Here is a 27,336-nt window from a genome sequence, read left to right on the forward strand (position 1 = left end):
ACCAGAATTACTACTCACCGGGTGCAGTTCGTCTTTAAAGGTACCTCTTCCCGAGCAGTCAATAGATGGACTGGTGGTGTGTAGGGGTCAAGCTCTCCAGGAGTAGAAGTGACCTTATACCATACGACAGTTTGCCCCTTGAAGCCAGACGAGCCCAACCCTCCAAGCGCTGCCGCCAGGCGCCAAAGCAACGGCAGACGGCGCAACTACACGAGGCCTGCGCGCTAGTATATTTCGGAAGGGTTGTTCTAGCGACTCTTATCATAGGACTTGTGAATTTGTGATGCCAGTCGAGGCGCGGACTGAGGTGGACCGTGGGCGGGGCACCAGGTGGATGACAACATGGCGTGCTAGGGGCGGGTGACGTGCGCGCATACGCCATCTCTCTTGCGTGATCAGCGAAGTAGAACACGCCCCGAATCTCCAGATGCTTTTATTGCGCCCCGGCTGACGCTAAATCTACATATAGATGCGAGAGTCTTGCACGCGAGAGCGCATGTGCATTTCTATACGACGATAGTGCCGTCAGCACTTATATGACCTCGCTGCTCTGCTTGCGCTGGGTCATATACGTGACAGCTTACTGCATGACACTCGCCTGTGTGGTTCTCCTAGTTTGTTAAGCAAACTCTCGCGTCGCGAAGGCTTGCTTCCTGAGACGGGCTTGCATGGCACGCATCTTAAGATATCTCAGCATCTGACAAGACCCAAGATGAAGGCGCTTTGAGCAGTTGCGGCTTCGCTGGCAATTGCAAAGGGTTCACACAAGTTACTCCGTCCTGCATGGTTAAAGAGGAATACAGTTGTTCGATACATGCGAGTCCTTTGGCACACACTTGACACCATCCCATCAAGCCAGCGAGTCATTCGTGGTGAAGGGTGACTAGGCAGGGGAGACATGGGAGACATCCACATTTTGGCAGGTTACATTCAATTGATAAGGTCCAAAGAAATTTCATGTGCGGTAACCATGATCTGATTCTGAAAGTTGCCTCTACGTGATGCTCTTGCTCCCCTGCAGGAGCAAACGTCAAATCCGTCAATGTGGCTATGGCATACATCAACCAAATGGTCCGTATTTTGATGATAAAGTCTCCTTCCTGTCAAGGCGGTTGCTCCAAGTGAGGTCAACAGGTGGCACTAAATCATTCCCAGCCACGCTAATCTGCCTTGTAAACCTACTTGGAGACTTCACTTGAATAATTTTTGGTGGCAATTCCATATCCTGGTCTCATTGCCATGCCTGAGGGTATTCCCTGCGCCAGTCTTCAAACGAGGCAATACCTAGGGAGATCCATGCCCACCGAAATTCCCACGGCGAAGCAATCCCAACTGGGCTAGGCGACCCCGTCGGTCCGGTACGTTCAGGTGGGCATAGTTGCATTGTAAGGAAAGGATGCAGCGAAGGTAAGCCCAGAGCACTGGGTGCTCACGTAGCACATCGGCCCCTGACAAAACAACCGATTCCATCACGCGAGGGTGCGTGCAAAGCTTTTCACTTCAGGTCCAGGATTTCCAGACTTGTTGTGTCACCCAAAGCCGGAAAGTCGGTATATAGCCAATGTCACTTTTTACGCTAGCACACCCCCCAATGATCGTCGCCGCTGCCTCTGGCTTAGCTTGTATGTACATACGAGTCACAGTTGCAGGCGAAGCTTGGAGAATCAATAGAACTCTCGGCATGCGGGGGCCAGATTGCATTCAAAACCCACTCTGAACGCGCTAGGGCATTATTTGCTAATTTTGCAGGGTTTGGACTCGCCCCTCCCCCACCCCCAACTCTCAGATTGTCATTTATTGGCAAGCCGGGCGTGTCCAATCGGTAATATTCGGTGTTGTACATGAAAAGTCGCCGGCAAACGTGTGTGGAACATCTACCGTCGTCGTCGTGAACCGCCTTTGGCAAGCTTCTTGAGGCCGTGCTCAAACTTCCTCCCACCCAAGTCGCGGGCGCCAGCTGCACTGGAGCTCCGACCTGTCCGGGGGGCTTTTGCGCGCCGGAGGACATCGTAGCTATCGGTACCAGCTCCAGCTGAGGCCTTGCGCTTGCCGCTTTTGCCTCCGCTCCCATTCCCACCAGCAGAGCCCAACAGCCCGCCGAGCTCGGCTTCAAACCCGGCACTCTGGCCACTGCGGCCCCTTCGTCCGCGTGCACCGCCCAATGCGAGGTCCTCCTCGTCGCGCCGCCGTCGGCGCTCCTCCTTCTTGTTGAGGATGAGCCTCGTGAAGTTTGCCTCTTCGTATGCTTCCATGCGCGCAAGCTCTGCAGCGCGTTTCGAGGAGCCACCCGCGTGCGAAGAGGCCGCTGCTGTAGATGCGTTTGGGCGGTTGATGCCTGTTCCTGTAGAGGACTGCTCGTACGGGTTCGCGGAGAGAGATGTGGTGAATTCGGACAACAGTGCACGATTGCGCCGCGAGGACGAGGAGTACGCGTCGCCATCTCCATCCAAGTCATCTTCGCCTCCAAGAGCCAGACGTCGTCTGTGCTCTTTCGATTTGCGCTTTGACAATGCATCTGGATCGTAAGCAACTGGCGCAATCTTCGGCGGTCGGTACACCCCGCCACGGCCCTGGCCATCGTCTTCTTCGTCCGATTCAGGCTCAGCTTGTGGCGCTTTGCCTTTAGATGCAAAGCTTCGTCGCTCTCTCGATTCAGACTTGTTCTTGCTTCTGGAAATAACAGCGGAGGGGTTGGGACCGTAGGCCAGCAAGTCCTCCTCTGCCTCCTCCCCATCCGCCGGTTGGTGTGCCTTCCTGCCAAGCCGAACGTCCTCATCATGTTGCACAGCGGCACTAAGCAAGCGGCCAATGTGATGCCTGAGCTTATTTTCTAGCGGCTTGCTCTTCTCTAGAATGAGGCGCGAGCGTATCAGGTGCTCCACCAGCAGGTTCGTCGTGTTAACACCTACTACACCTCGATCTCCTCCCTCGGCGGGTAAGATCCGCTGCAGCGTCCGGAGAAGTAGTGCATGTGTGTATGAGAGGATTGTATCCACTTTGAGAGTCAGGAGTGATGGTCCATCAGCGCAGCTCCCTGATGTACCCTCTGTACCACTCCCTAGCAGCTGTTGGAGCTTAGTGAGCGAGGTGAAGAGCGCTGCGGTGTCGGTCCGCGCAAGGGCGAGAGTCTGTGCGACCTGTGCCACTGCTTCGGCGTCCATATTTCTTAGAGTTTCCTCGTTCCTTTTGCTTTGCTGGTGTCTCCGCTGCGGTTGCCTCGCATTCGGCGCTGGCAAAGATGATCCTACCATCAAGAAGTGCACTAACTTTTGTCGACCTCGTCGTGGTCACCATTCATAGAAAGGGCGGAACGCAGAAACAAAAAAGTCCTTCCCTATAGAAAATTTGATCGGCGAGCCCACATGACCATTCCGCCGTTAGTACTCACTCATTTACAAGCACATACATGTATTCAAACTGACCCTTCCCCACTTTGTAGCTGAATTGGCAGTCAGCTTTTCAACGGAACACCTTGGAAAGCAGGCAAGCATGGCCGCCAGACAGACGAAGAAGGGCGGCGGTAGTGGCGACGGTGGCGGTCGCAGGCACGCTGCACCCGTCTCGGATCCGCGGTTTGCACGAGTACAGACAGACCCTCGCTTCTTGCAGCCCAAACGGCAGGACTTGAAAGTATCCCTCGACGAGCGCTTCAGCCATTTACTCTCCAAGAATGGCAAGCAGCAGGATGGAAAAACTGGTGAAAAAGCCAAGGGCAAGGCAAGGCCAAAGGTTGACAGGTTCGGAAGACCGCTCAAAGGACCCGGACAAAAGGAAGATGCAGACGCTGAGCTCAGACGGATTTACAAGGTTGAAGGCGAGGAAGAAAGCAATGCTGATTCCGATGTGGGTCACTCCAATCATGAAGAAGGTTCTGATGAGAGTGGAGCGTCAGACGGCAGAGTTCTCGACTATGCACGTGGTGAGGGACTGCTCGAATCGTCAAGCGACGAAGAGTCCGACAGCGAAGACGAGGACGATGATTCCATTACGGATGACTCTGAAGCGGAAGACGACGGAGAAGTCATCATTGGCACCAAAAATGCTATCCGAAAGGCGCAAAAAGCCGCTGCGTCTGCTCCCTCTTTCGATGAAGAAGAGGACGGAGATGAAGCCGATAGCGACGACGAGGCGGCAATCAGTAGCGGCGCAGAAGAGCTGTTGGCCGGTGCTGAGGATGAATTGGATCCTTCAGCGATAGCATTGCTCGATGCAGAGGCGGAGAGAGTCACGAGCGGTTTTGCCGGATCCAGCAAGGCAGACGGAAAGAAGAGCAAGTGCGGCACCAAGGCTGACGGTAAAAGCAAAGCTGGCGAAGACGTGGACGAAGAAGCTGAAGACGGCATTCCGCGAGGAGGCGACACATCACGCCTGGCGGTGGTTAATCTCGACTGGGACCACATTCGCGCGCGGGATCTCTTCAAAGTCTTCTCCTCCGTTGTCAACCCTCTCGCAACTGCAGCTGCGCGCACGGGAAATAGCGCCAGAGGACAAGGGAATACTCGCAAGGGCGAAGCGATTCACATGGCGCGTGGCAAGTGCCTGCGCGTTCGTGTTTATCCGAGTGACTTCGGACGCGAGCGCATGCGCAAAGAAGATCGAGAGGGGCCGCCACGTGATATCTTCTCCAGTGCGTCTGGAGAGGGTAGCTCCAAAAAGAAAAGTGACAAGCGAAAGGGCAGGAAAGGGAAAGGAAAGGGCAAGGCGGGTGAGAGTGAAGACGATGACGACGAACTCTTTCAAGTAGACGAGGGTGGCGAGTTTGACGAGGAGCAATTGAGAAAGTATCAGCTCGAGCGCCTAAGGTTCGTCGTCACTTCCTTGCTACCCCCTGCTTCATATAAAGAAGCTAACGAGCCTTAACTACCACAGGTACTACTACGCGATAGCTGACTTTGACTCGCCTGCCTCGGCACGACACGTTTACAACGAGATTGACGGTACGGAGATGGAAGCATCTGCTAATATTTTCGACCTGCGTTTTGTGCCGGGCGACATGAGTTTCCCTGAGTATGAGCTCGACGACCCGCGCCACCCGGACCCCGAGACGCGCGATGCCGGCTGGCGCGACGAGGCCACTGCCTCAGCGGAGGGGATAGACAGCGCTGCAGCTGCTGCGTACAAAGGCGTCGACTTCAAGACGGATGCGCTGCGGCACTCGAAGGTTAAGCTTACATGGGACGCAGATGACCCAGAACGGGCAAAGATGACGCGCAAGAGTCGCAATGCGCTGCTTGCTGGTGGAAGCGACATCAGGGACGAGGATTTCAAGGCTTACCTTGCTTCTGATCATTCCGACGTCGACGAGGATGATCAGGACGATGGGGAGCACGATGAGCAAGAGCTTGGAGCAGAGGCGAAGAGCGGTCGTGATAGGTTGCGTGCTCTGCTCAATCTCGATGGCAGCGGCGAAGGCAGCGGCTTCGATAGCAAGCAAGGCCGCGGCAAAGCGCGCAGCAGTGCTTTCGACGACCCTCGCCGATTACGTAATTGCACGGGGGGTGCTGAGGAGGAAGGTGACATGGAAATCACATTCACACCTGGGCTCTCGGAGGCTGCAGCGCGCAAAGCGCAGAAGAAGAGCAAGGGCACATGCGCAGAAGAGGACGAAGAGACCACCTTGGAGAAATACCTTCGCAAGCAGAAGGAGAAGCGCCAGGCAAAGAAGGAGGCGCGTCTGGCGAAGCAAAGTGCAGACCCCACGGTGGACGACGAGGGCAGTGCAAAGATACAGGAGACTGGTGCAGATTCGCTTGGCTTTGACGACCCTTTCTTCGCTAGCGACAACGATGTGGACTTCGACGAGGCGTTGGCTGCCGAGCAGAAGGGCAAGAAAATGCCACAACTTATGAAAAATGGCAAGGCTTACAAAAAGGATTCGTCTAAGGTTGCCAGCGTAGACGGCGTGCACGGTGGTGCATCCTCACCTGCCGATCTCGGAGCGCTTCTGGACACTGAAGCTGCCCCCGAGTCAGGCGTCGGGCACTTTGATATGAAGGACATCCTGCGCGCCGAAAAAGAGAACTCAAGGGGGAAAAAGAAGCAGAACCGCTTCGAGAAGCGACGGGCGAAGAAAGATGTGGCGAATGCGGACAAGGATGTGCGTGAGGTGGCGCTGCAGGAGGACTTCAAACTTGACGCACACGACGATCGCTTCAAGGCCATTTTCGAGGATCATCGGTTCGCACTCGATCCGAGTCACAAGAGCTTCCTCAAGACCAAGGGCATGGACGAGATTCTTCGAGCCAAGAGAGAAGCTGGGAAGCGCAAGGTTGGCAGCGTTAGTGATGCGCCAGCAGAAAGGGGACAAACTGCTTCGTCAGCGCCGAGTGCGCAAGGAGGTGCCGGCTCTGATGACTTGCTGTATCTCGCGCGCAAGCTCAAAAAGCGCAGCGGTGAACAGAATCAGGGCAAGGATGGTGCAAGCCAGAAGAAGCAGCGCAGAGGGTGATGCAGGATCCACATCATACTGTTTTATAGAATTGAGCGTCAAAGCAATACAGGCTACTTTCGCGAGTCGCGAAAGATGTCCACCTTACTTCGCCGATATTCTCTCCGTTGCTGCGTTGCATCCTCTCCTTTGACTTTACCCCACCCACGGAGTGGCACGCAAACCACGGTGCAGTTGTCCTCACTGAAGAATAATTGCAATTTAGTCTTTGCATCACGGTTTGCGTCTGGTGTAGTTCTGTGACTCACGTTCCTAACTCCTCTGCAAAGCTCAGCACTGCCTTTGCCGCGTCGCTCGGATGGTCTGCACCTCGGCAGAGATCGACGATTTCCTGGTCGCTCATCACGCCCCCTACGCCATCGCTGAAAGCAATGAGGAAAGCGTACTCGTCTCCCTTGATGATCTGGCTGATCACCTCTGGCTCAACAGTGACGCCCACTTTCTTGTAACGCGAGTCGCCGAACGCACGCGTGTTCGCCAATGCACCCATCCAGCGCAATTCACCAAACGAATCTGTGATCATGCCTGCTCCCAGCTTGCGCAGACGCACGGCTTCGGCTCGGTCGTCTGGGTGGTGGTAGTTCGTCAGCGGAATCGCGCGCCCGTCCTCTGTGGCGCAGAGCAGCATGCGCGTGTCGCTGGAGAGCAGTGAGTAAAGGGGCATCAGCGCTGTCGAGGTTCTAGACTCAACTGTGAAGCCGCTCTGGGCGGTAACTCACCCGACATGCGCGGTCGTGATCGAAACTAGCTTGCTACTGTACCACGGCACAGCCGGTGTGTCGAGACTGTATATGAGAGCAACGCTTGCCGTTGAGCCACCGATGTCGAGTCGGCCCTTGTCTGCTTGAATCATGCGGTCAGCGACGAGCCAAGCAAGCGTAGCGCGTTCCGCAAGCGTCAGATGTTGCCCTTCCAGCTCCTCGGGCGGCTCGATGGGCTTGGCAAGAAGATCAGGCATCTGACCATCTGCTAGAGGCTTGTCCAGCCCTTTCGTTACGTCCGATTGTGAAGCGGACGGTGGTGTTTCGACACTGAAGGGAGACAATGGGCTACTGCCAGATTGCGTGTCGACGCCGCACACTGCATCACCCTTATTCCGTATCTGCTTCGCATCAGACTCCGGAGGTTGCCTCTCGGTCTCTCCTGTCTTCGAAAAGGAGTCCGAAGGAGAAGACACGGTCTGCATATGAGGGCTCTCGATCGGCCTGTCATTATTCGTCTCCCCTACATCATCACCAGAATGCACAACATTGGGCTGCTTGTATCTAGCACCAGGTGAAAGGGTGGCTGCAAGATCTGAAAGCGTCCGCGGACCAGGAGGATCCACTTCTTTTCTGGCCATTGCATCATTACTCATAGATGCTGTGGGTCGAGTACCAGCGCCTTTCGCTCGGGAGGTCGCGGCGGCGCCCCCAGGTCCGCCGGAGCGCACGGAGCGTAATTGATCTTGCCGGACCCAGCGCTCTAGAAGGCCCCCGGTGAAGCGACGAAAATAGCCTCCATGAGATCGTGTGTATTGCACTGCAAGAGGAGCGCAGTTTCAATCAGCTTCCTAGCCACAAGGACGGCACGACTACTTGAGTTGTACGCACCGGTGTCAGTCACCATATCAGGCTGTACGCGTTCAAAAATGTCGTGCAGGAATGATCGCAGAAATCCGGAAATGGCCTGACCTCCATGTCTAGATCAAATGCGAGCGCGACTGTGAGCTTTGACTGTGACCGCTGTCGTACCAGACAGTCATGCTCACCCGTCAAAACAACCGATCCAAAGCACTTGTCCAGCAAGATCCTCGCCGCCAGCCTTTTCAGCGTCCCACCTGACGGCAGCTTGTTGTGCCACTCTGCTACGGCTTTGTGCTAAGCTTTCTTTGAGATCTCCACTCGGTAGTTGAACGCACAAGACACTTGAAGCATCCTCTTGGTAGACTCGCGTGCCTCGCGTCGCCGAGAGGCCAAAGACCGAGCCGTTTTTGAGCGGGATGCGTGCTGTACGTGACTTGCCCGTGGTATTGTCCAGTGTCTGCGAGCGAATGTAGTCTCTGTATCCTCTAGCTTGCAGCAATCTATACGAGCATGAGGGTCCTTTATCATAGAAGTGGTTTCTTGCAGGATTTGATGCCGCTGAAGAGCGACAAGTATCGCATCTCGCGGGGGAGGACAATTGGGTCCAGCGCGGCTGTGTCCTCGGGGGCATCCAGAGAGGCCGGCCGGCAGTTGCGGCACCGACATTCATATTGGTACTGTGAAGATAGGCCTGAGGCACTTAATCCCCTTTAGTGGTACCATCCGTCCGAGGCGCATCGGCCCTTCGGTAGAGGTATTCCATCAATCAGAACTGAACGGCTGACAGGGGATCGCGTAGTCAGTCTTCAAGATGATAAGGCGGAACGGTTGCCAGGACACACGCCATAGCTGCTAAGCCTCTTTCTATTGAATGCGTACTTTCTCCATCCTGACTCCATGATCAACCATTGCCCCGCACGCACGTCGGGTACACTTATCCGGATCGGAAGCAGCCCGTGCAGCCATACTTCGCCCCAGATGCTCGCCCGCTCATCCCTCCTCCAGCGAATCGGCCACGTCGCCCGGTCGCAGCCGGCGATCGCGTCAGCGCTGCGTAGCACTTCGGCGCTGCCCCACCGTTCGGGCACCTCGCAGTACAATACCAGGAGCAAGTTGCCATCTCCCCCGCCTTCCGCGCCGGCTGCGGCCAAGCTCTCCAGCTTATCTCTTTCACCTGGGGAAGCCGAGAAACTTGCGTCGACCACGACTGCTGCGGACCTGCACACGCTGCCCGAGAGCGGCGCGACAGCTGCCGAATCGAGCCCGACAGATTACAACTGGTCCGCAGACGGCAAGCTCGCTCTCCCCAACTTCGCAGCAAAGAATGCTTCTGTTAACGAGAGCAGACCTGCTGCACTTGGTTCTGATGATCCAGATATGAACCCGCGCGTCGCCACGCCGAGCATGTTCGAAAGACACAAAGTGAAGGAGAAGAGCTCAAGCGGCCCGCGAGGGTATCATTCCAGCTCGGGTTTGAATGCCGTGGCGGATGCCATCTCTTCTCAAGAGCGGCACCATCTGCCTCGGTCCTATTCAAAAGCGTCAACAGGTTCTTCAGCAGCACGGAGAACAACAACATCAGCCAAGTCACCGGCATCATTGCGCGCAAGCGGCAGCGCCAACTCTGCGGCTGCCTCGGCTCACTTTACTCGCCCCCCTGCGCCAGGCGCCCACAATCCATCCATTGGCTCATCTGTTGCGGCACCAAGCCTCGAAAACGCAGGATCAACACAGCAGGCCATCAAATCATCTTTACCCTCACCTTTGGACACGGCTGACGCATCAACTCCTCCTGAATTGTCTGCCCCATCACAACAGCAAACCTCATTTGATCATCTAGCACAAAATTACGCAGGCATGGGCTCACATCCCTTCGACTCTCGCATCGCCAACATCCTCAGTGCCCCATTAAACGATCTTGACATAGAGATCAAGCCTGGTAAGCAATAGAAATGCCGCCTCGAGGGCGATAACCCGCAAGTGGCGAGGCAAGCTAGCTTACGCAACACACACACACACACATACACACGTTCGCATACTCTGATTTTATTTAGACGGCATCATTTACCTACCCGAAATCAAGTATCGTCGCATTCTCAACAAAGCCTTCGGACCAGGTGGCTGGGGTCTAGCCCCTCGTGGCGAGACGAACGTCGGCCCTCGGATCGTCAGTCGGGAATGGATGCTCATCTGTCTCGGGCGCTTCGTCTCGACTGCGCGAGGCGAGCAAGAGTACTTTGACCCTTCCGGGATCGCCACCGCTTCCGAAGGAGCCAAGAGCAATGCACTCATGCGCTGCTGCAAGGACTTGGGGATTGCCAGCGAGCTGTGGGATCCCAGGTTCGTCAGGGAGTTCAAATCCAAGCACACAGTGGAAGTCTGGGCCGAGGGAGTAGGTGGAAAGAAGAGGAGGCTGTGGAGGAGAAAGGATCAGCCGCCATTCGAGTATCCTTGGAAGGAAAAGCAGGTGTAGGCGGCTTCAAACTGTAATCCATCGCAAGTCAACGGTCACTTCATCTGTGTCTTGGTGGTGATGGTTTGAAGCAGGTGTACGGGCTCTGTAACAAGGCTTAATTCTTCCAGCTGCGCTTGGCTACAGCAGACGACAGATGGAACCCTGCGTGTGCATGTGCGGCACACTACAAGCGATGATCGTAACCGCGACGACGGACTTGAGCCATTGCTCGGCTTCGAACTCCCTCAGCTCGTTTGCTTCCAGCATGAGACCGTCAGAGCGGTGCCCGCGCGAACTCACGGCTCTGGCTTGCACCCCCTGTACCGAATGGCTTTAGTTGCTGGTCTAAGCTAATCCTCTTGTCTTGGTGATTGACCCGATCATTTCATTCTAGATGTATGCACCATATTACAACCCCATGAACTACTGGCCGCTCCCTCTTGATACGCTTACCATTGAGCTAGAGTAAGCGTCCTTCTGCATCACAGGCCGTCGTCCCACACCCCTCTTCCGTGCTTTCTCCCTGAATCGCTGCGCAGCGTGTCACCATAGCGAGCGCTAAGGACCGAAAGCTTGCTGCGGTAATCATCATGCGAGACACTGATGCAGGGTTACATAAAATTGTCAGTTTCTTGCCACGAGCAATGTCCTGAGCATGAGAAAGGGACTCACTATGCACCGCACAGCCTTCTGTTGCCTACGAAGGCTGATCGGCCGTGAAGTACGCGATGATTGTCGAAAACTATCAAAGGTCGCAATTCAGCAGTTGTTCAAAGGGCAAAATCCCAAGTTGTGACGCTCACTCAATGCAGTCCCAGGCCGTAGCTGCTGCCAGTACTCGCCCTCTGGATCTGTCAAGATCCTGTTCCACTCGCGCAGAGCAGAATAGAAGCTGTCAACGTCCTCCTCCTTGACGCGAAGCACACTTCTGTCGTCATTATTGTATCTGACCATCTTAAGCTTCGCACCGTGTCTCCATCCACCCGCGTCATCTGTATGTTGTAAGATCGGGTACCCACTCTCTTCCATCAGCGGGCGAATGAGCGTGTCGTCATCACCGGCACTGTGCGTCATGAGTCGCACCTCGCTGAGTGTTGCGTACGCTGTCTCATTGCTCTCGCGCAGAATCTTGGCAGCAAGGAACCCGTCGACTAACAGACTTTCCCCGCCCTCCGCCTTCGCCGAGCCACACTCTGAGGCTGTGTGGCTGAGCAGATGAAACATCTGCAAACCTGCAGGGTCGGTGAAGTATGTCGTATCGGTGTGTGCTTGTAGTTTGAGGTTCGTATACGCCGTATCGCCATGCTCGAGATTCGAGGTGAAGTCCCAAAATCCGCCATAGTGCGTCTCGCGGATGAATGCAATGCGTCGGATGAGAGCTTCAGTTGCAAGAGGCGACACAGGTACGCCTGAGACGAAACAGAAGCCGAAGGTGGCGATCTTGCTCAACCACTTGAGAAGACCGAGGTTTCCAAGCTCCTCGTCATGCACGCTCAGATCGAGAGAGCTCCCTTCCGCCTTTACATCTGCCTGCTCCGAAGACATCGTATAAGGGCTCCCTTGTGTTTCTGTCTTTTTCGAAGACTCGGTACCTGGCTTGCGACCCATGACTTCGTCCCAGGTGACCGTGGGCGGCGCCTGCCCTATGCTCCGGCCCCAAAGGACGCGCTCAATAGGCGGCAGCCCTGCCATCCCGCCAGCAGTAAGGCCGACAACGTGTGCACTCGGTCCATTGACGGCAGAAAACGGCGGTGAATACGAGTTGAGCATCAGCCATCGCCATGGATAGAGCGAGTGGTGTGTTGTGGCGGCGTTCGCCGCTACTGCACCGTTTTCAGCGGCCTGCAGCAGAGGCGGCCACTCCACTTGCAAGCCTTCGGTCGTGCTTTCCATCGAAACGGGCTCTACATTTCCTGGGATCTGTAAGTCGAGCATTTCCACCATTAGTGTCCAATAGAAAGCAGATCCAGCCAAAACGGGCCCGCTCACGGCAAACGTGTCAAGCAGTCTCTGCTTCGTTTTGGGATGGTAGCAAGCAGGACAACGACAATGATCCCTCAGCCAGACATGGTGGAATTTTGATTCTACTCCACTGGCCCAACGAATTGCTAGCCGATCACTTTTTCCACCGCTTGTTGAGGGCGAAGGTACCAATGAGATCTGCGGAGTTACCGGATTTGGCGCAGACCCCAGGGTGGAGCCTACTTGAGATGAAGTGCTCGTAGGAGCCGGCGCAGCTTGCTGGGCGGCGGAGACTGAGCTTATACCACTATTGACTACCTCAGGCCCTTTCGGTTGAGCTGTTCCACGTCGAGATATGCTTGCGGTACTAGGTGCTTGTTGCTGACCCGACCTGGCGGAGAGAAGCCGGAGTTGACGTTGCTTTCCTGCGGTTGTCTGCCCCTGCAAGCTGGGTCTCGCTGCTGAGGTCGCCCGGCTCGCCGCCGAGCATGCAATTGACTGGTGCACTGTCCTTGCCAGCATGCTGAGCGTTCTAATAATGGCAGCTGCCCGTGGAGCCTCGTCCATGGGAGTCAGCCGCTGGAGTCATATTGTTGGTGTGATCTGTAAACGGAGGCTGACTACACCAGGTCGTTTGTGGCGTGGCGTGACTTCGTGGTAAAGTGGAAGTGCCGCCCAATACTGCGACGCTCTCTCGACCTCGTTGTGAGCGACTTACCACAAACCTTACGGTCTTACAACCATTAACTCTCGCTACTCACTACATTCTACTACTTATTTGCGCAGCGATCCCTCTTAGCTTCGACGGACCGAAGTCATGAGGGAAAGTACAGCTGCTTGTATGAGCGCAGAGTGCGAAACATTTACTCGATCAATCTCATGTCGACGTCCATCATGCCCGCGGCTGCTTCAGTTGTCGCCACCGACCCAGACACCCTTGAAGAATGTCTTCTGATGCAGAAAGACGAGATCCTTGCTATGCTGAGCATCTATGATGACTCCCAGGAACAAGAAGAGGGCCGGACATCTGAGTCAAATGCAGCTCTACAGGCTATTGGCAGCGCGAGCTACACGAAACCGTTCGTCGTCTTACGCCACCCGAATCGCCCGGATGCGAACGACCCTCAGAGCGACCTCCGCGATGCTTGCAAAGGTATCAAGCTTGGCAACGGCCAATTGAGTGTTGCAGATTCGGATGGAAAATCTGGGGCGCTCGTAAAGCTCGCCGTGCCGATCAACTTCTCCCCGCCACGGAGGGTGGCAATCAAATCGTGCATGTGCAATTTATCGCGGTGGACATTGCTGCCGAGCGTCTCACACCTGCCGCCAATGGAGATAACATTAAGGCTTCCACCCAACTATCCGCTGCATCAAGCGCCAGATATTACTGCTATGAGCAGTCCTTGGCTCGGTGGGACATCAGAGACCGTTAGCGCATGGGTTCATGCACAGGTCAGCCGCATTTGGACAGAGGAGGCTGGGGAGGCAGAATGTCTAATGATGTTGGCGGAGTGGGCATCAGAACAGTTGTGGAACTTTACTGAAGGACATACAGACAGAGATGGGAAGGGCAGCCGTCATCCCTTCAAACTGCTTGAAGATGATTGGCGCGATATGCAGCAGGGTCAAGGCTGGACGGACAGTCAAGCGCAGGAATGGCGAGACGCGATCGTTCTTCCAGTAGAAGGCAGCATTGACGAACAGTCAGCATCAAGCTCGACTCTGTCAGCACTTCTCACACATTTCTCTAAGCACCGAATCCTCACCCTCTTCTCACACACAAGGTTCAATTGCTCCATTTGCCTCGAATCCGTCAAAGGTCGGCTGTGTACGCGACTCGAAGGATGCGGCCATGTCTTTTGCACACCTTGCTTACAGGACTACCTCTGCATGCTCGTCAAGGAGGGAGACTGGCGTGGTGCTCGCCGTTGTCCTGATCTCGAGTGTACGGCGATGCGTGCGCGGAAGGAGAAACAAGATGCAGCTGCCAAAGAACGAGCGATGGCTGACGCGCAAATTATGCGACCAACCGCAGCTGTCGGCCACCAGGGTGACACTGCTCCAGAAGGGCCCCAAGCAAGCGGCCTCATTTCTCGCACCGAGATTCAGAGTCTAGTTGGAGAGGAGCTGCTGGCCCGTTACGACTGGCTCGAGCTGAAGGCAGTTGCGGAAACAGATCCGAACGCAACGCACTGCCCCATCAGCGCTTGCGGCGGGATTGCTCGTGGTGATGCACGCGAAGCCGGAACGTGGTCCGAAGGCTTGCGAATCTGCTCGTCCTGTGGCTACGCCTTCTGCTGCTTCTGCGAAAAAGCCTGGCATGGCAAGGCTCCTTGCACGCTGGTACAGATCTCTGCGCTAATCGAGGAGTATGCTTCGCTCATAGAGGGCAGTGCTGAGCAGAAGGCTTTCGAAGCGCGCTATGGCCGCTCAAATATACTCCGACTCACAAGGATCTACAACGAAGAAATCGCCAATCGCAACTGGATCAGGGAGAACAGCACTGCGTGTCCCTCATGCTCGGTCAACATCGTCAAGTCGGAAGGTTGTAACCATATGACATGCCGCGCGTGCCAAGCACACTTCTGCTATCTATGCCAGTCGACGCTCTCAGCTGCCAATCCATACGTCCACTACAACACGCCGGGTATTCCATGTTATCAGAAGCTATTCCATGGCTTGGAGCATATGGAGGACGGGGAAGAATTCGAGCCGTTGCCATGGGAGGGGTTTCCGCATGTCGAAGCTATATGACTGGCATATCCTGCAGTACGCAAAGCGATGCATAGGCTACAATGGCGGTACACGCCCGAATTGAGAAGCTACAGATACCGAAAGCCAATTGGAACAGGGGAGCAACGTGAATCAATATTGGGCGTACGGGCCCACGTAACGGGCTCTGCCACGTTGTGCACCACCCCGCGCAGAGGGGCCAAGTGGCCTTGGTGGACCGTTGGCGGGTCCAAGGGGCTTTGGTGGGCCCGAGCCGCCAATCGGCATAGGCGGGCCGTTGGGGGTTGGCCGGGAAGGAGCAGCATGACCATACGCATCCGGCGGTGGCCCACCTGAAAGTCCTTGAGACCCGTAATTGGCTTGGTGCGGGGCTTGATAGAGTTGCGGGCCTCCTTGGTAGTGAGCCGGTGGCCCGCCATAGCCAGCGAGAGCACCTCCGTAAGCGCCCTGATGCTGATAAGCTGGGGCAGCAGCGTGCGTGCCCTGACCACCGTAGCCAACATAGGCTTGAGGAACGTTCCCATAGCCTCCATTGCCGCCATAGCTTCCATTGCCGCCATAGCTTCCATTGCCGCCATAGCTTCCATTGCCGCCATAGCTTCCATTGCCGCCATAGCCTCCATTGCCGCCATAGCCTCCATAAGCTCCGGCACCATAGCTTTGCTGCTGAGGTGAGGGTTGCTGGGCGTACGACTGCGCTGTACCATAGCCTCCGTATCCACCATACGCTGGTGCTTGTGAGTACTGGCTATAAGGACCTTGAGCTGAATAATTGCCGTCTGCGTAAGAAAGAGTGAGTCAGGGTGGTCGATTCTGAGAGGGCTTGTGTGAACGACGAACTCACATCCGCTCTGCCCGCCATAGCTAGCGACTCCATTTTGGTAGCTCCCATAAGGAGACGAAAAAGCTGCGGCGCCAGCCCCCGCGTCCCATTTTTGATGCTGGCTCTGGAGATATGGCAAGCCTGGATAGCTGCTCGAACTTTGGAAGCCATTATCGAATCTCTGATGGTGGCCTCGGGGCGGTCCCGTTCGTCCAGGGCCTCCTTCTCTTGGCGGTCGGCCACCTCGCATCGCAGCTCCCGATCGGATCCAGCCCTTATCACCCTCGTTGAGCTTTCGTTGAGGGTGCTTGAGACCTTTGAGCAGCACGCTACGGTGCGGCGTCTGTTGTGGCGGGAAGAAGAAGCAAGCAGAGATCGAACGATCGCTGGTGATATCTCCGTATTCCACGTACTTGGTGAACGGGGTCACAAAGGTGGAACCTGGTACACAGGATGGATCAGGCGCGACTTGCCCAGAAATACCGCCCGTCAATGAGGCGTTCAGTGCAATTGCGTTCGTCTCTTCCTCTCCTTGCTTGATCTGCTTGGCGTAAACACCGCAAATTGTGTCGTAGACCCGCGCATTCTCGCTCACAAAGTAGACATCGTTGCCGAAAGCATTGCGACGAATCTCGTCTTCTGATAGATCCTTGTATGGATCCGACATGGCATCAAGCAACCGCTTTTCGTCGATGAAAGGTAAAAGTGCAACACCTTGCCAGACCATCTTCTTGCCGTTCATGTCGATTTCAAAGGTCTCAGGGTAGAAGTCTCGGATCGCGGAGTCCTCCTTCGTCATCAGCTTGTGAAAAACGTTAGGAAGGCTCGCTCGACTGATGAGTTGGCAAAAATCGATCAGCGTCTCTGTTCACCTCGGAGCGCACACACATGGAAACTCACCTCGCTGCAGGCAAGACTCCCATAAGCTGTTCGAACGGTCTAAAGGGGTGTCCCAGATCGAATTTGATGTCCAGATCGGTGATGCCAATCTCCTTCATGTCTGCCGCAAAAGGCGAGTAATGATACGGATAATACCACTGCCAGCTGGGGCATCCCTGGTAGTAGTATGCGAGCACCCAACATAGTCCTTCGATGTACGACTTGACGACCCCTTTGCGGAATTCGACATCGGTGAGGGGTACGCCGAATTTTTGTTTGTAATAGCGTTCACGATAGCCAGGCTCAAAGAGCCTGACAGTGTCCACATACTCGACTGTGCCATCAGCATTGACTTTGCGCTCCGGTGCCGTGACCGGGTCAACAGCCTCGTCGCCGTCGTCTTCATCCTCCGCGGCGTCATCCTCTTCTTCATCCGCATCGGCATCATCCTCCGCGTCCGCATCGGCGTCCTCAACCTCTGCATCCACATCAGCATCAGCATTCGCATCACGAGCGACAATGGTGGCAACTACGCTATCGCCAGCAGCATTCGACCCGTCCAGCATCTCCTCCAAATGACGCTTCTTGGCGACTTTGGGCGCCGACTTTGCACCCGCCCCTTCAAGCTTCCTTTCCTGGTCTTCGTCCATCTGAAAGACGGCTGCGACAGATGCCTGGCTGGAATTGGCTTCCTGCTCTGCAGGCGCCGCAGTTTGTTGGCTCCCGGACTCGCCCTCTTTTGCTGTGCCATCAGCTGTAGCATCGCTGCCGGCCGCAGCAGCGGGAGCAGCTCCGGCTGCACCAACGGTATCAATATCGTTTCTCTCCTTGCCGGTCGCGGGCTTGTTAGACTGCAGCGCCTGTGCACGCATCACCGCGAGTTCCGCCTTGAGCTTCTGCGCAGCATTCAGGTTCTCCGCCTTGACCTTCTCCTTGTCAATCTCTGCAGTAGGCGGAGGGGCAGCCACGTGCGGTTTCGGCGGGAGGCCGAATCTGGTATGCTTGCCAGCATGTGCGGTGATAGCGATCAGTTCGCTGTCATCCCCCACACCGATGACGCCATTTGCGGCCATCGTTACTAGCTTTCGCTTTTTCTGCGTAGGTGCATCTGCATTAGCGGCAATGGCTCCCTCTTTCTCGTCCTTCTCGCGCTCCTTGCGAGCGCGATGGTGCGCGTCCTGCCGCTCTTCCTGCTCCTTCCTTCGCTTGAAGATCTCATCCTCCTCGGTCGCAAGACCCTCGAGGATGATCTGCGCGGTGGAAAGCTCTACCTGGCCGTGATTAGTGAGGTAGCTCTTCATGCGTGGCAGCTCCTTTTTCCACAGCTTGAGCAGGACGTCAATCGCGCCTTCGCGGATCTCGAGCGAGGGTAGATGTGGCAGAAAGTCGTTTCCGACAAAAAAGATGAGGAAAACCCAGTCATCGATGGCGCGCTCCAGGTCGAAGGCGAAAGGAAGACCGGGGACATCGAGCTCGACCTCGAGGTATTCGCGCAGGATGCTGACGTCGAGAAAGATGAAAGGCTTTTTCTCCACCTTGGCCGTTCCCACATCCGTCTCTACGCCGGTCTTGCGGACGCCATTGACGGGGTCGTTCTTGCTCGCCGCTGGCTCTCCGGTACAGTCCTTGGCGATGTGGCCCTTCTGTCCGCACATGCGGCACTTGCCCCGCAGTTGCGCGTCTTGCGCAAACACGTCTTCGCGCAGAACTTTGAAGTACGGCTCATGCGTGGCGAGGGAGAGCATGATCAAGTCGGCGTCGAGGCCATAGATGACATGCTTGGTGTTTGGGTCGTGTGATTCAGGGTAGCTCCGCTGCCGACGGATAAAGTCCATAATCTTGTGTTCTCCCTCACCAGGCACACTCGCATCTGAGATAATCACCTGCATGTGCGCCCAGCCTGGATCGGTGTTCATCTTCTTCGCAACCCAGTATCGCAGCGATGAAGCGAGTAGGTCCATGAACGGCGTGCCGGGCGTGATGGCATTCCTGTCCCACGCCTTCTTCTCGCTATTGGCTCTCATCTCCTCTGACACTTCAAGACCCTTTGCTTCCCACTCTATCCGCATCTTCACTTTCTCATCTTCCTTCTCCTTGTCCTCTTGCGCAGATCGGAAGCGTCGTGAGCGCTGCTGATTCATCTTGGCGCGCGGAGCGACTCCATCGATCGCCATCATCAGCAGCTTGCGCGGGCGGATCATATTGACGACGCGCTCCGTGTAGCTGAGAACTTCGGCCATCATGTCCTCCTCCGTCTCGGGTGCGGGCTGTGTGCAAAACCGGAAAGGATGACAGAGCGTGCCGTCAGGTGTCAATTCGGCAAGTATCCATCACGCGTGAACTGCACGAAGGCGGCATCTCACCTTGCCTTCTGGATGCGTACACGGATGTACGATTCCATTCATGTCGAGATATAGATTATCGAACTCCATGCCGTTTGGATTCGGAGCGGAAATGTCGACCGGCATCTCGGAAAAGGTTCCATTGCCATTGTCGACCGGCTCGGGCGATGCCTCTTCAACGGACTGGATGATCTTTGGGTACTTTTTCGAAAGCCAACGAAAGAGCGCGGGAACACCCTGACAAGCATTGCGCAAACGACAAGAAAAGAAGCCAAAGGTAGAACGAGGAGTTCAGTTGAAGCCGCAGACGAATGAAAGAGACCGCTCCTACACACCATCGTGGCAACGTTCTGTGGAGCAATTCGAATTAAACTCGAGTTTCTGAATGTGCTTCCGAGGCGAAAGCAAGCTTGGCAACGAACTGGAGCGCAGGAAATTCTGAGTGCTTTGCGAGATCACACGATCGTCGAATAGGCTAGGAGGCGGATGGTGAACGAAACCAGCGAGCAGACGGCAGAAACCCAGCAAGCGATTTAACCTCTTTTTGCTACTCCCAAAGCTATGCGCTATCCGATGCTACGCTGAGCAGCGCAACAGTAGTGCAGCAAAATTTTCGCAAGGAAGAGTCGAGAGGTCGCAGACCAATGAGGATTGGGTGCGAGAGATGTACGCACAAACCGAGAAGACAATGTACAGGTGCTGTTCGTTTCCTTGCTGCGTTATCGTCCCACCTTCCCTGTTCTTCTGCAACTGCGCAAGGACAAGTTGCCAGCGATGAGAATGGGGAGGAATAATAAGGCGTACAGATGCGAGCGCACGAAGAGGACGTGGCGCAGGGAACAGAGGGTTGTTCGATGGTTGTTGCTGCAGGGGCGTGAGTGGCGTTCGGTATACGCGCCTTTTGTTGAGGACGTCGCACAACGTCCCCGCGAGCGCTATTGCAGTCTGCCACTGAGGCCCGCTTCTTGCCCTAGATTTTCAATGGAACACTGTCGCGTATTTCGGTCCTCGTTATCCACTGGCAGCCCCCGGGAGATGATGATTGAAGAGGTGGTGAGAGTAGTAGGGAGCCGAGCCAGCAATCGCGTCTTCGAACAAGCAGCAGCAACCACGATGATGAGATTAAGTGAGTGCGCAGAGCAATGAGCATCCGCGTCTCACGGCGCAAATTTTGCTGTGTGCGGACCAAGTAGGGTTATAGATCACATGTGCCGACTTCCGTGCGCCATGTCCCGATCGGGCCTTTTCCGAGGGTGTAGATGTGTAGATGTTCAAAGTTGCCCCTGTCATACCAAAAATGGAGTGCATAGTATACGGGTATGGGGAAAGGGCACCAATTGTACATGATCGATCCATCCCTGCACAACTATCCGATCATTCCTGCTTGCGTGATAGAGGAGATGTTCTCGAAAGCATGGACCGAATCACGGCCATAGTTACACTGATGGGCCCGTGACGAACTATTTTCCCGGCTTGCAGCTTATGTGTTCGATGCTTGGGCGTAGGAGCGAGCGGCAAGAGGGGCTTTAGCGGATCCACCTGAAGACCACCTCTCCCAGTCGAGTATCCAACAAGCGTGTTCCCTTGGCTGGCCATCCATCCGATATTTCAATTCCCGATAGAAATAAAAACGAGCAATCGATGACTGCACTCACGAACGAAATGGACATGAACGCCACGCCCATCTACGCCGGCGAGTGCAGCACCCGCGTCCGCGCTTCCCTGCAGCGGGGCCATCCATGCTCTCGCTCGCGTGCCTCACGCTCGAGAGACGTGTGCTGGCCTACAGCTGCTGTCTCTACTGAGCAGAGAAATCTGGAACAACTTGAAGGAAGCAAGCAAAGGAGGAGGCCAAGGAGAGTGAAAGCACACGGCACGTCACGGCTCAGGATGCCGTTAACTTTGGTCGCGGTGGCACTGTTTGGTGCGACTGGGAACTTCGCAGCGCAAACAGCAGCGGATCCAGCAGCTGCCCAGCGGTGGGTCTCTACTTTTTCCATTTTCCCCTTGCTAAGCTCATGGCTCATGCTCTATCTTCCACTATACCTCCACTGACAATGTTACGCGGACAGCTGGGGCGCCGCCTCGGCCCTGCTTGGCGGCCACCTGGTGGTGCACGGAGGCAAGACGTCAGCAGGCGGCGGGTTCACATTCACCAGTGCGCCGGATTCGGCTGAAATTCTCACTCTCGACGTCAGCCAGCCGTGGTCCACGTCCAGTCCTCCCTGGCAGTTACTCAATGCGTCCACTCCATCGCTAGCGACGAGCTTCCACTCGCTGACGCCGCTGGGCGCCAGCGAGCTGCTCCTCTTTGGCGGAGAAACCCCGTCCAGCTCTCCTTTGCCCAGCGGAAATGACAGTGCATACATTCTCACGCTTGCAGGTGCAAGCTCGCTCACTGCCAATCTCACAGCTGCGCCGGCGAGCTGGAACCAGCCGCAGCGGCGCCGGTTCCACGCGGCTATGAACAGCGGCGGTTCGCAAGTCTGTATCATCGGAGGCGAAAAGACGGACGGATCGGGCACGTACCTAGATGAACTGTGGACCTTCTCATATCCCGCCTCGGGCTCCGCGTCAGCGCTGAGCGGTGGCAGCTTTGCCCAGGGTAATGCAGGCTCTACACCGCCGCTAGTAAACGCAGCGGATGCAGGCGCAGGCGTAGGCGTTGTTGATGGCACGCTGACCATGTTGAGCGCCGGGCCATACGCAGGACAGCTGCTTGCGCTGGGTGGAAGCAACGCGAGCGGTACGACGAGCAGCCTTGTATCGTTTGAGAGCGTAGCGCTATTCGACCCAAGCAAAAGCACTTGGTCGTCTGTCACGACGGCCAACAGCTCCGCAGCCGGCTTCCCGACTCCGAGACGCGCGCACATCGCTGTCAGCCTGCCTGGCGGCCGCATCTTCATGCACGGCGGCGCATCGGCAGACCTGACGGCGGCGTATGCCGATGCTTGGCTCCTTGATCTCACTAGCGCCAGCTCGCAGCCGACATGGTCACAACTGACTGCAACAGGCGGTCCATCAGCGCGCTATGCGCACACAGCCATCGCATACGGCGCAAATGTGGTCATGGCGTTCGGATGGAGCGGCAGCAATGCTGCCGACAGCGCAGTTTACGTCTTTGACGGTACCGCCTTGGTGTCCTCTGGGTCTTCTTCAGCGACTACAGGCGCAGGCGCCTGGAGCGGTGGCAGCTGGTCGACGAATTACACGCCTGATCCATCCATCTCATATGGCGGCTCCGTTGGCAGCGGCGGTACGAGCACCGGCGACAACAATGACTCTTCCTCCTCTGGTGGCGGAACGAACACGCACAAACCGACGCACAAACCCTCCTCCAACCCCGGTTCCAATTCGGACCAAAGCGGCAAGGCGAGCTCAGGTCAGAAGGCTGGTGTCGTCGTCGGCGCGCTCGTCGGACTCGGCCTCGTCGCTGCAGGTGCGGGCTACGTTGTCTACCGCCGTGCACACAAACATCAGGACTGGAGGCGTGGAGACGGCGCGGCTGAGCTGCTAGGCGGTCCGGTCGCAGGCGGCGGTGGAGCGGACAATGGCTACGCTATGGAGAAGGGCTATTTGGCGCATGACGTTGGCATTGGTGGCTCAGGAGGAGCAGGTCTCAAGCGTGCTTTCTCCAACGCGGCAGGTAACATCGGCCATGCGATTGAAGGGTCTGGTCCGGCGCTGCACAAGCGTCTGGCCCTCTTGACCGGCATCGGGATCGGCGGCGCAGCCGCTGCGCATGGTCAGACGAGGTTCGACATGCTTGCGGAAGAGGATGAAGATGACGAAGAGATGGCGGAGATGCGATACAGCGATCGTACCGATGCCCTCTACCCGCCACCCGGTGGCAGAAGCGGCATAGCTAGGGGCAAGCACAAGAGCTCACCGTTCTATCCTGGTGCAGATAACTTTAACGCAGCGGAAGATTTTGATGAGGACGAACATGCGTACGCAGCCGGTGCACACCGCAAGGAGATCTCATACGGCAGAGTAGCCCGGAACGACATTGATGTTGACGACCACGAAATTGGCGGCAGCGACCGATACTCTGGTGCATGCGCCGCGCAGTATGTGACATCCCCATTCGATGATCCATTCGAAGACGGAGACTACGCGCGCAGTGAAGACACGCACGGCGCCATTTCAGCGCAGTCGCACGCTCTCTCGTCAACACCGTCGTCTGGTCCAACGCTCGGTACTGCCACGAGCTCCGGCGGTCGCAGCTACAGCTCGCGCCCAATACCGTCCTTCTCGGACGCAACCGACTCCCCGCGCGCAGGAGTGGGTGGCAACAAGCGCGTGCGTGGCCCGCGTGCCTCGCCTTCCGTCGCTAGTGGCATGAAACGCAGCCCGACGTGGTGGAACAGGTTGACTGGCAGCATGCTCGAGCGCTCTGCTACCGCTCGCCCCCTCTACGGGCCTGGCTCAGCCGAGCCAATTCGCGACCCAGCAGAGCCACCAACGCTGTCGATCATCGCTGAATCACCACGCGTCGGCGGCGGGGCCAGCGAGAGCGATTCACTCGCTTATGTGCATGGAGGTTCGCATTTCCGACGGTCGGAAGGCGTTTCGGATGGACTAGATGGGATGGGCCAGCCGATCCGTCGGTCCACCTCGCTCGCAGCGAACAATTGGTTGTCGAAGCGCTCGCACATGAAGTCCCTCTCTAGCTTGCGTACAGCGAACAGCTCGCTGCTCGAAGCGCAGCTGCGCTCGATGGACGTTGTCCAGCGCGTGCGAACTGCGAGTGACAATGAAGCAGGGCGTACGGAGAGCATTCGCACGCACTCAGCGAGCGAAGCGAGCAGCCTCGAGTATCTCAGCCGATATGCGAGTGTCCGTTGCGACTCTTCACAGGTCGTTTCCCCGTCTGATGACCAGTCCACACCTGGCTCGGTCATCTGGGATCCAAGCCAATGGCGCAATCCGCATATCCCCGCCGCTTTGCAGGAGGAAGTGTCGGACACTGCCAGTCTCCCAGCCGAAACAGGCGATACCTCTGCAGGCGAAATTGCCCTCGGAGGGTGCAGCGTTGCTCCCCCCGATTCGCAGCGTGATATTCGGGCACTGCCATCGGAAGCAGAAAGCATCACGCCAGCGACGACCAAGCGCGCGCGCGCGAATCCGCTTCTCACTTCTCCGCTGAGCCCCATCTCGGTCAAGAAGCCCGATCCCCCGCTGGTGGGAAGCGTAAAAGAGCGTGTACAGGCGATCGAGAGCAAGAACATTGGCCGCACTTCCGATGTGGAGCAATTGTTCAGTCCCCTCGTGTCTCCTTCCCGCTCGCCAAATGCTGTGTTGTCGCCGATCAGGAGCCCGAGGCGCGCGAAAGAAGAGATGCCGCCGACTGCGACACAGCGCGAGAAGGTGAAGTATGTGCACGGGCTAGCGCCCAAAGCGCAGCTCTTCGTCGCCAATCCCGATCGCGAGGGCAGTTCATCGTCGTCGTGAGAGGCACTCAGCACAGAATCTTGGCAGCCCTTTACATGACCGGGACGCAAGCTCATTCTGCAACAGCTTTTGTATCTGCCCGCACTACATGTAGACTACAGTGGATTCCAGATGGACAATCAGATGTTTGACCTGTTCGCCCACTTGCCATTGCATCTTCCTTTACGCTCCTTGTTGATTTGCGACCTGACTCCAGAGAATGGATGTCGTCTGGATTGAACAGCGAACGTGATCAAGACCAGAAAGAGAAAAAAGAAAGAAAAGAGCAAAAAGAATCAAGGTTTCCGTCTTGGTATCACGAGCTGGCCAGCAACCCAACTTTGGCATTGACCGTTCAACATTGCAACACTGCAACTGCTTTTGATCTGCTGTCCAAGAAGGACGCTTGGGCTCAGCAGAGTGTAGTGGCGCACATCTCGCTGCGCGAACGTGACCTCTTTCCTCTCTCGCCTTGGGGTGCCAACAATTAGCGGCAGCTCGTGTATGTTCATTAGCCAGCAAGGAATCAAGATTGTGCGCCATTTTCGGCCCTGCCCTCCTCCCTCGAGCTGTCAATTAGCTTCCAATGAACGGCGACAGAGAGCACCTGACATTGCCATGTCTTTCTCACAGCTGATTTTGCGTGATATATCTCTCGACACGTGCCTAGAAGAACTCAGAGGATATTCGGACGAGCTCAAAACTTTGGCAAAGGAGACCACCCGTGACAAGGATCGCAGGGCGGGCGTGATCGATGAGGTCCGCAATGACGCTTTCCCATCGACGCGGGTTCTCGCCTTTGTTGAACAATACGTCAAGGCTGAAGAAGATGAGCAGTCCTACGAACGAAGGCAATGTTGGGGGCGAATAGGATTTTCCGTATTACGCATTCTGCGGAATGCTGCAATTGGCGACGGTCAGCTCTCGGTGCTGTGGGTTCTCTGTGCCATGAGAAACATGTTCCCGCTCCTCTGATAAGAATCTCTATTATCCTTCACTATAGGTCTATTCTCTTGGCGAGGCAAGACTTGTTGCAGAGGCTAGCAACGTGGACCTTTCAGCTGGAAGCAGAAAGTGCGTGATTGTCGCCCTCTGACGAGAGACTGCCTCGGATCGTCCTTACAAAAGCTGTTTAATCCGTCACAGATCATAAGGTCTGTCAATCCATGATCGAATGCCTTTGCAACTCCATTACATGCAATGAATCCGCTCAGCAGATTCTCTGGTCTGCGCTTCGTGCCAAACACACTTCGGCTCCGCACATCGACTTCCGCTGGGTAGAGTGGGCAGCCGTCAGGCTCCTGTCCCTTTTTGTACGTGCTGCTGATGCACATCTTGGGATCTCTGAACGCCAGACATCTTTTGACACTACCAAACAAAGCTACTTCACTAGTAGCATGCGTGTTGTTGCTCAATGTCTGCCGAACCGGCGATTCGGGCATAGAACGATGGTGAGCCTCCATGTTCGATCTGACGAGCTGAGGAACCAAACCCCAGCTCATTCGAATGGATATTTCTCCTCCAACGAAGCACGGAGTTAGCTACCTTGTCAGCTTGTAAACCTGTCATTTTGGCGCTTTTGCAGATATCTGGCCGGTCCATCGAACGGGAAGACGACCCAGAGGAGGAAGACGGAAAATTAGACGAGGAGCGTCTACGAATCATGTGAGTATAGTGCCTATGGTCTGATTGAGATGGCGCTAGCGATTGAACGGCCCGTTCGCAGACACACTCATTTTAGTTATCTCTTTTCGTTGGGCCTCTTCGGCGACATCTACACCAACATCCAGCCTGAGCAGAACTCTTCCCACGGCACGATCACCACGGAGCAAGTCACATTCCTCAAGTTGTTCGATGCACACCTCTGCCATCATGCCAACGAGTATCCTCTGTCGAGAGCAATGGGCGATGCACAAGTACTGCTCGAGCAATATCAATTCCTGGCAGGAAAAGCTCTGAGCATTATGAGCATGGAAGACGGCGAGCCATGGGAGGGAGCGCGGAGTGAGCTCATTGCCATCCACCAAGGCCTTGTGCTGCTTTTGCAAGCAATACTCGCCTTTGTATTGCCCACGCAAGGTACTGTGGGGGCCCTTCCAGCGGAGGAGATGGCCGTCCATGAAGAGATCGCGTCCCCCGCGGAAGGTGAAGGGCTGCTGTTGGTCGGAAGAATACTCATCAAAGAGTTGAGAGCATCAAAGACTCTTGCAGTGGAGCAGATTGTCTCTCTGCTCAAGACAATCACTTCATTCAGTCCAGCCATTTCGCCCTTTCAGCCTTTGACTTCAGCAGCAGCCGCTCCGCCACCTAACCACATCGCCACGCAGACGGGAGAAGCGAAGTCTCTGGCTTCCTCCAAGTCAGACTCGGCAGGAAGAGAAGTACAAGGAAAGGGGCTCCGCTACCTCAAGCGCGACCTTCTTCGTCTCCTCACGTCACTGGTCTTTCTCCCGCCGAGAACGGCTGCCGTTGACGCGAGCGAAAGGGCGACCGTCACAGAGGTGCAAGACAGGGTGCGCGAAAGTGACGGGCTGTACACAGTGCTGAGCATGACGGTGTTGGACGTTGAAAACCCCTGTGAGTTGCTGATAGAGGGTAGTCTGACGTTTGTGAGTCACTAGCATTGACAGAATGCGGCATCAATACACAGACATGAAGGAGCATGCCATCCTAGCGCTGCGATACTTGCTCGTTGG

General features: G+C 56.0%; 8 protein-coding genes across 8 annotated transcripts; 5 read left to right on the forward strand and 3 right to left on the reverse strand.

Moving 5' to 3' along the window:
• Positions 1–1,783: 1,783 nt before the first annotated feature.
• On the reverse strand, positions 1,784–3,272 carry K437DRAFT_253707 (uncharacterized protein). Its single transcript, XM_013390165.1, has one exon. It carries the CDS (start codon positions 3,159–3,161, stop codon positions 1,875–1,877), a length of 1,287 nt encoding a protein of 428 aa, XP_013245619.1. The 5' UTR covers positions 3,162–3,272; the 3' UTR covers positions 1,784–1,874.
• A 168-nt stretch (positions 3,273–3,440) lies between these two features.
• K437DRAFT_289760 (uncharacterized protein) lies at positions 3,441–6,506 on the forward strand. Its single transcript, XM_013390166.1, has 2 exons — positions 3,441–4,802; positions 4,870–6,506. The coding sequence occupies exons 1-2, from the start codon at positions 3,490–3,492 to the stop codon at positions 6,446–6,448; spliced, it is 2,892 nt and encodes a 963-aa protein (XP_013245620.1). The 5' UTR covers positions 3,441–3,489; the 3' UTR covers positions 6,449–6,506.
• Positions 6,457–8,751, reverse strand: K437DRAFT_272090 (protein serine/threonine phosphatase 2C). Its single transcript, XM_013390167.1, has 5 exons — positions 8,199–8,751; positions 8,041–8,129; positions 7,168–7,969; positions 6,697–7,086; positions 6,457–6,631 (listed from the first exon to the last, which is right to left on the reverse strand). Exons 1-5 carry the CDS (start codon positions 8,681–8,683, stop codon positions 6,502–6,504), a joined length of 1,896 nt encoding a protein of 631 aa, XP_013245621.1. The 5' UTR covers positions 8,684–8,751; the 3' UTR covers positions 6,457–6,501.
• A 175-nt stretch (positions 8,752–8,926) lies between these two features.
• On the forward strand, positions 8,927–10,593 carry K437DRAFT_253710 (Mgm101p-domain-containing protein). Its single transcript, XM_013390168.1, has 2 exons — positions 8,927–9,952; positions 10,068–10,593. Exons 1-2 carry the CDS (start codon positions 8,992–8,994, stop codon positions 10,484–10,486), a joined length of 1,380 nt encoding a protein of 459 aa, XP_013245622.1. The 5' UTR covers positions 8,927–8,991; the 3' UTR covers positions 10,487–10,593.
• Positions 10,594–10,844: 251 nt separating this feature from the next.
• Positions 10,845–13,111, reverse strand: K437DRAFT_272092 (Trimethyllysine dioxygenase). The gene is made up of 4 exons (XM_013390169.1): positions 12,458–13,111; positions 11,272–12,388; positions 11,141–11,210; positions 10,845–11,068 (listed from the first exon to the last, which is right to left on the reverse strand). The coding sequence occupies exons 1-4, from the start codon at positions 12,995–12,997 to the stop codon at positions 10,951–10,953; spliced, it is 1,845 nt and encodes a 614-aa protein (XP_013245623.1). The 5' UTR covers positions 12,998–13,111; the 3' UTR covers positions 10,845–10,950.
• A 933-nt stretch (positions 13,112–14,044) lies between these two features.
• K437DRAFT_220029 (uncharacterized protein) lies at positions 14,045–15,184 on the forward strand (the record flags this gene model as incomplete). Its single annotated transcript, XM_013390170.1, has 2 exons — positions 14,045–14,387; positions 14,508–15,184. 2 exons carry the CDS (start codon positions 14,045–14,047, stop codon positions 15,182–15,184), a joined length of 1,020 nt encoding a protein of 339 aa, XP_013245624.1.
• Positions 15,185–20,578: 5,394 nt separating this feature from the next.
• Positions 20,579–24,802, forward strand: K437DRAFT_272095 (uncharacterized protein). The gene is made up of 2 exons (XM_013390171.1): positions 20,579–21,186; positions 21,280–24,802. The coding sequence occupies exons 1-2, from the start codon at positions 20,849–20,851 to the stop codon at positions 24,659–24,661; spliced, it is 3,720 nt and encodes a 1,239-aa protein (XP_013245625.1). The 5' UTR covers positions 20,579–20,848; the 3' UTR covers positions 24,662–24,802.
• Positions 24,803–25,258: 456 nt separating this feature from the next.
• Positions 25,259–27,261, forward strand: K437DRAFT_266245 (uncharacterized protein; the record flags this gene model as incomplete). Its single annotated transcript, XM_013390172.1, has 6 exons — positions 25,259–25,572; positions 25,644–25,714; positions 25,787–25,917; positions 25,996–26,091; positions 26,226–26,305; positions 26,382–27,261. 6 exons carry the CDS (start codon positions 25,259–25,261, stop codon positions 27,259–27,261), a joined length of 1,572 nt encoding a protein of 523 aa, XP_013245626.1.
• Positions 27,262–27,336: the final 75 nt, after the last annotated feature.

Source organism: Tilletiaria anomala (assembly GCF_000711695.1).
Source record: "Tilletiaria anomala UBC 951 chromosome Unknown K437scaffold_6, whole genome shotgun sequence".
Taxonomy (NCBI): Eukaryota; Fungi; Basidiomycota; class Exobasidiomycetes; order Georgefischeriales; family Tilletiariaceae; genus Tilletiaria; species Tilletiaria anomala.

Bases quoted from the DNA above. Each gene is read 5' to 3' on its own strand.
- K437DRAFT_253707 (XM_013390165.1), bottom strand. From the start codon at position 3,161: ATGGACGCCGAAGCAGTGGCACAGGTCGCACAGACTCTCGCCCTTGCG.
- K437DRAFT_289760 (XM_013390166.1), top strand. From the start codon at position 3,490: ATGGCCGCCAGACAGACGAAGAAGGGCGGCGGTAGTGGCGACGGTGGC. The intron at 4,803-4,869 runs GTTCGTCGTCAC...TAACTACCACAG, and splicing joins TATCAGCTCGAGCGCCTAAG to GTACTACTACGCGATAGCTG.
- K437DRAFT_272090 (XM_013390167.1), bottom strand. From the start codon at position 8,683: ATGAATGTCGGTGCCGCAACTGCCGGCCGGCCTCTCTGGATGCCCCCG. The intron at 8,130-8,198 runs GTGAGCATGACT...CATTTGATCTAG, and splicing joins TGGATCGGTTGTTTTGACGG to ACATGGAGGTCAGGCCATTT. The intron at 7,087-7,167 runs GTGAGTTACCGC...ACTGCTCTCCAG, and splicing joins ATCACGACCGCGCATGTCGG to CGACACGCGCATGCTGCTCT.
- K437DRAFT_253710 (XM_013390168.1), top strand. From the start codon at position 8,992: ATGCTCGCCCGCTCATCCCTCCTCCAGCGAATCGGCCACGTCGCCCGG. The intron at 9,953-10,067 runs GTAAGCAATAGA...GATTTTATTTAG, and splicing joins TGACATAGAGATCAAGCCTG to ACGGCATCATTTACCTACCC.
- K437DRAFT_272092 (XM_013390169.1), bottom strand. From the start codon at position 12,997: ATGGACGAGGCTCCACGGGCAGCTGCCATTATTAGAACGCTCAGCATG. The intron at 12,389-12,457 runs GTGAGCGGGCCC...CTCGACTTACAG, and splicing joins GACTGCTTGACACGTTTGCC to ATCCCAGGAAATGTAGAGCC. The intron at 11,211-11,271 runs GTGAGCGTCACA...GACCTTTGATAG, and splicing joins ACGGCCTGGGACTGCATTGA to TTTTCGACAATCATCGCGTA.
- K437DRAFT_272095 (XM_013390171.1), top strand. From the start codon at position 20,849: ATGACTGCACTCACGAACGAAATGGACATGAACGCCACGCCCATCTAC. The intron at 21,187-21,279 runs GTGGGTCTCTAC...TTACGCGGACAG, and splicing joins GATCCAGCAGCTGCCCAGCG to CTGGGGCGCCGCCTCGGCCC.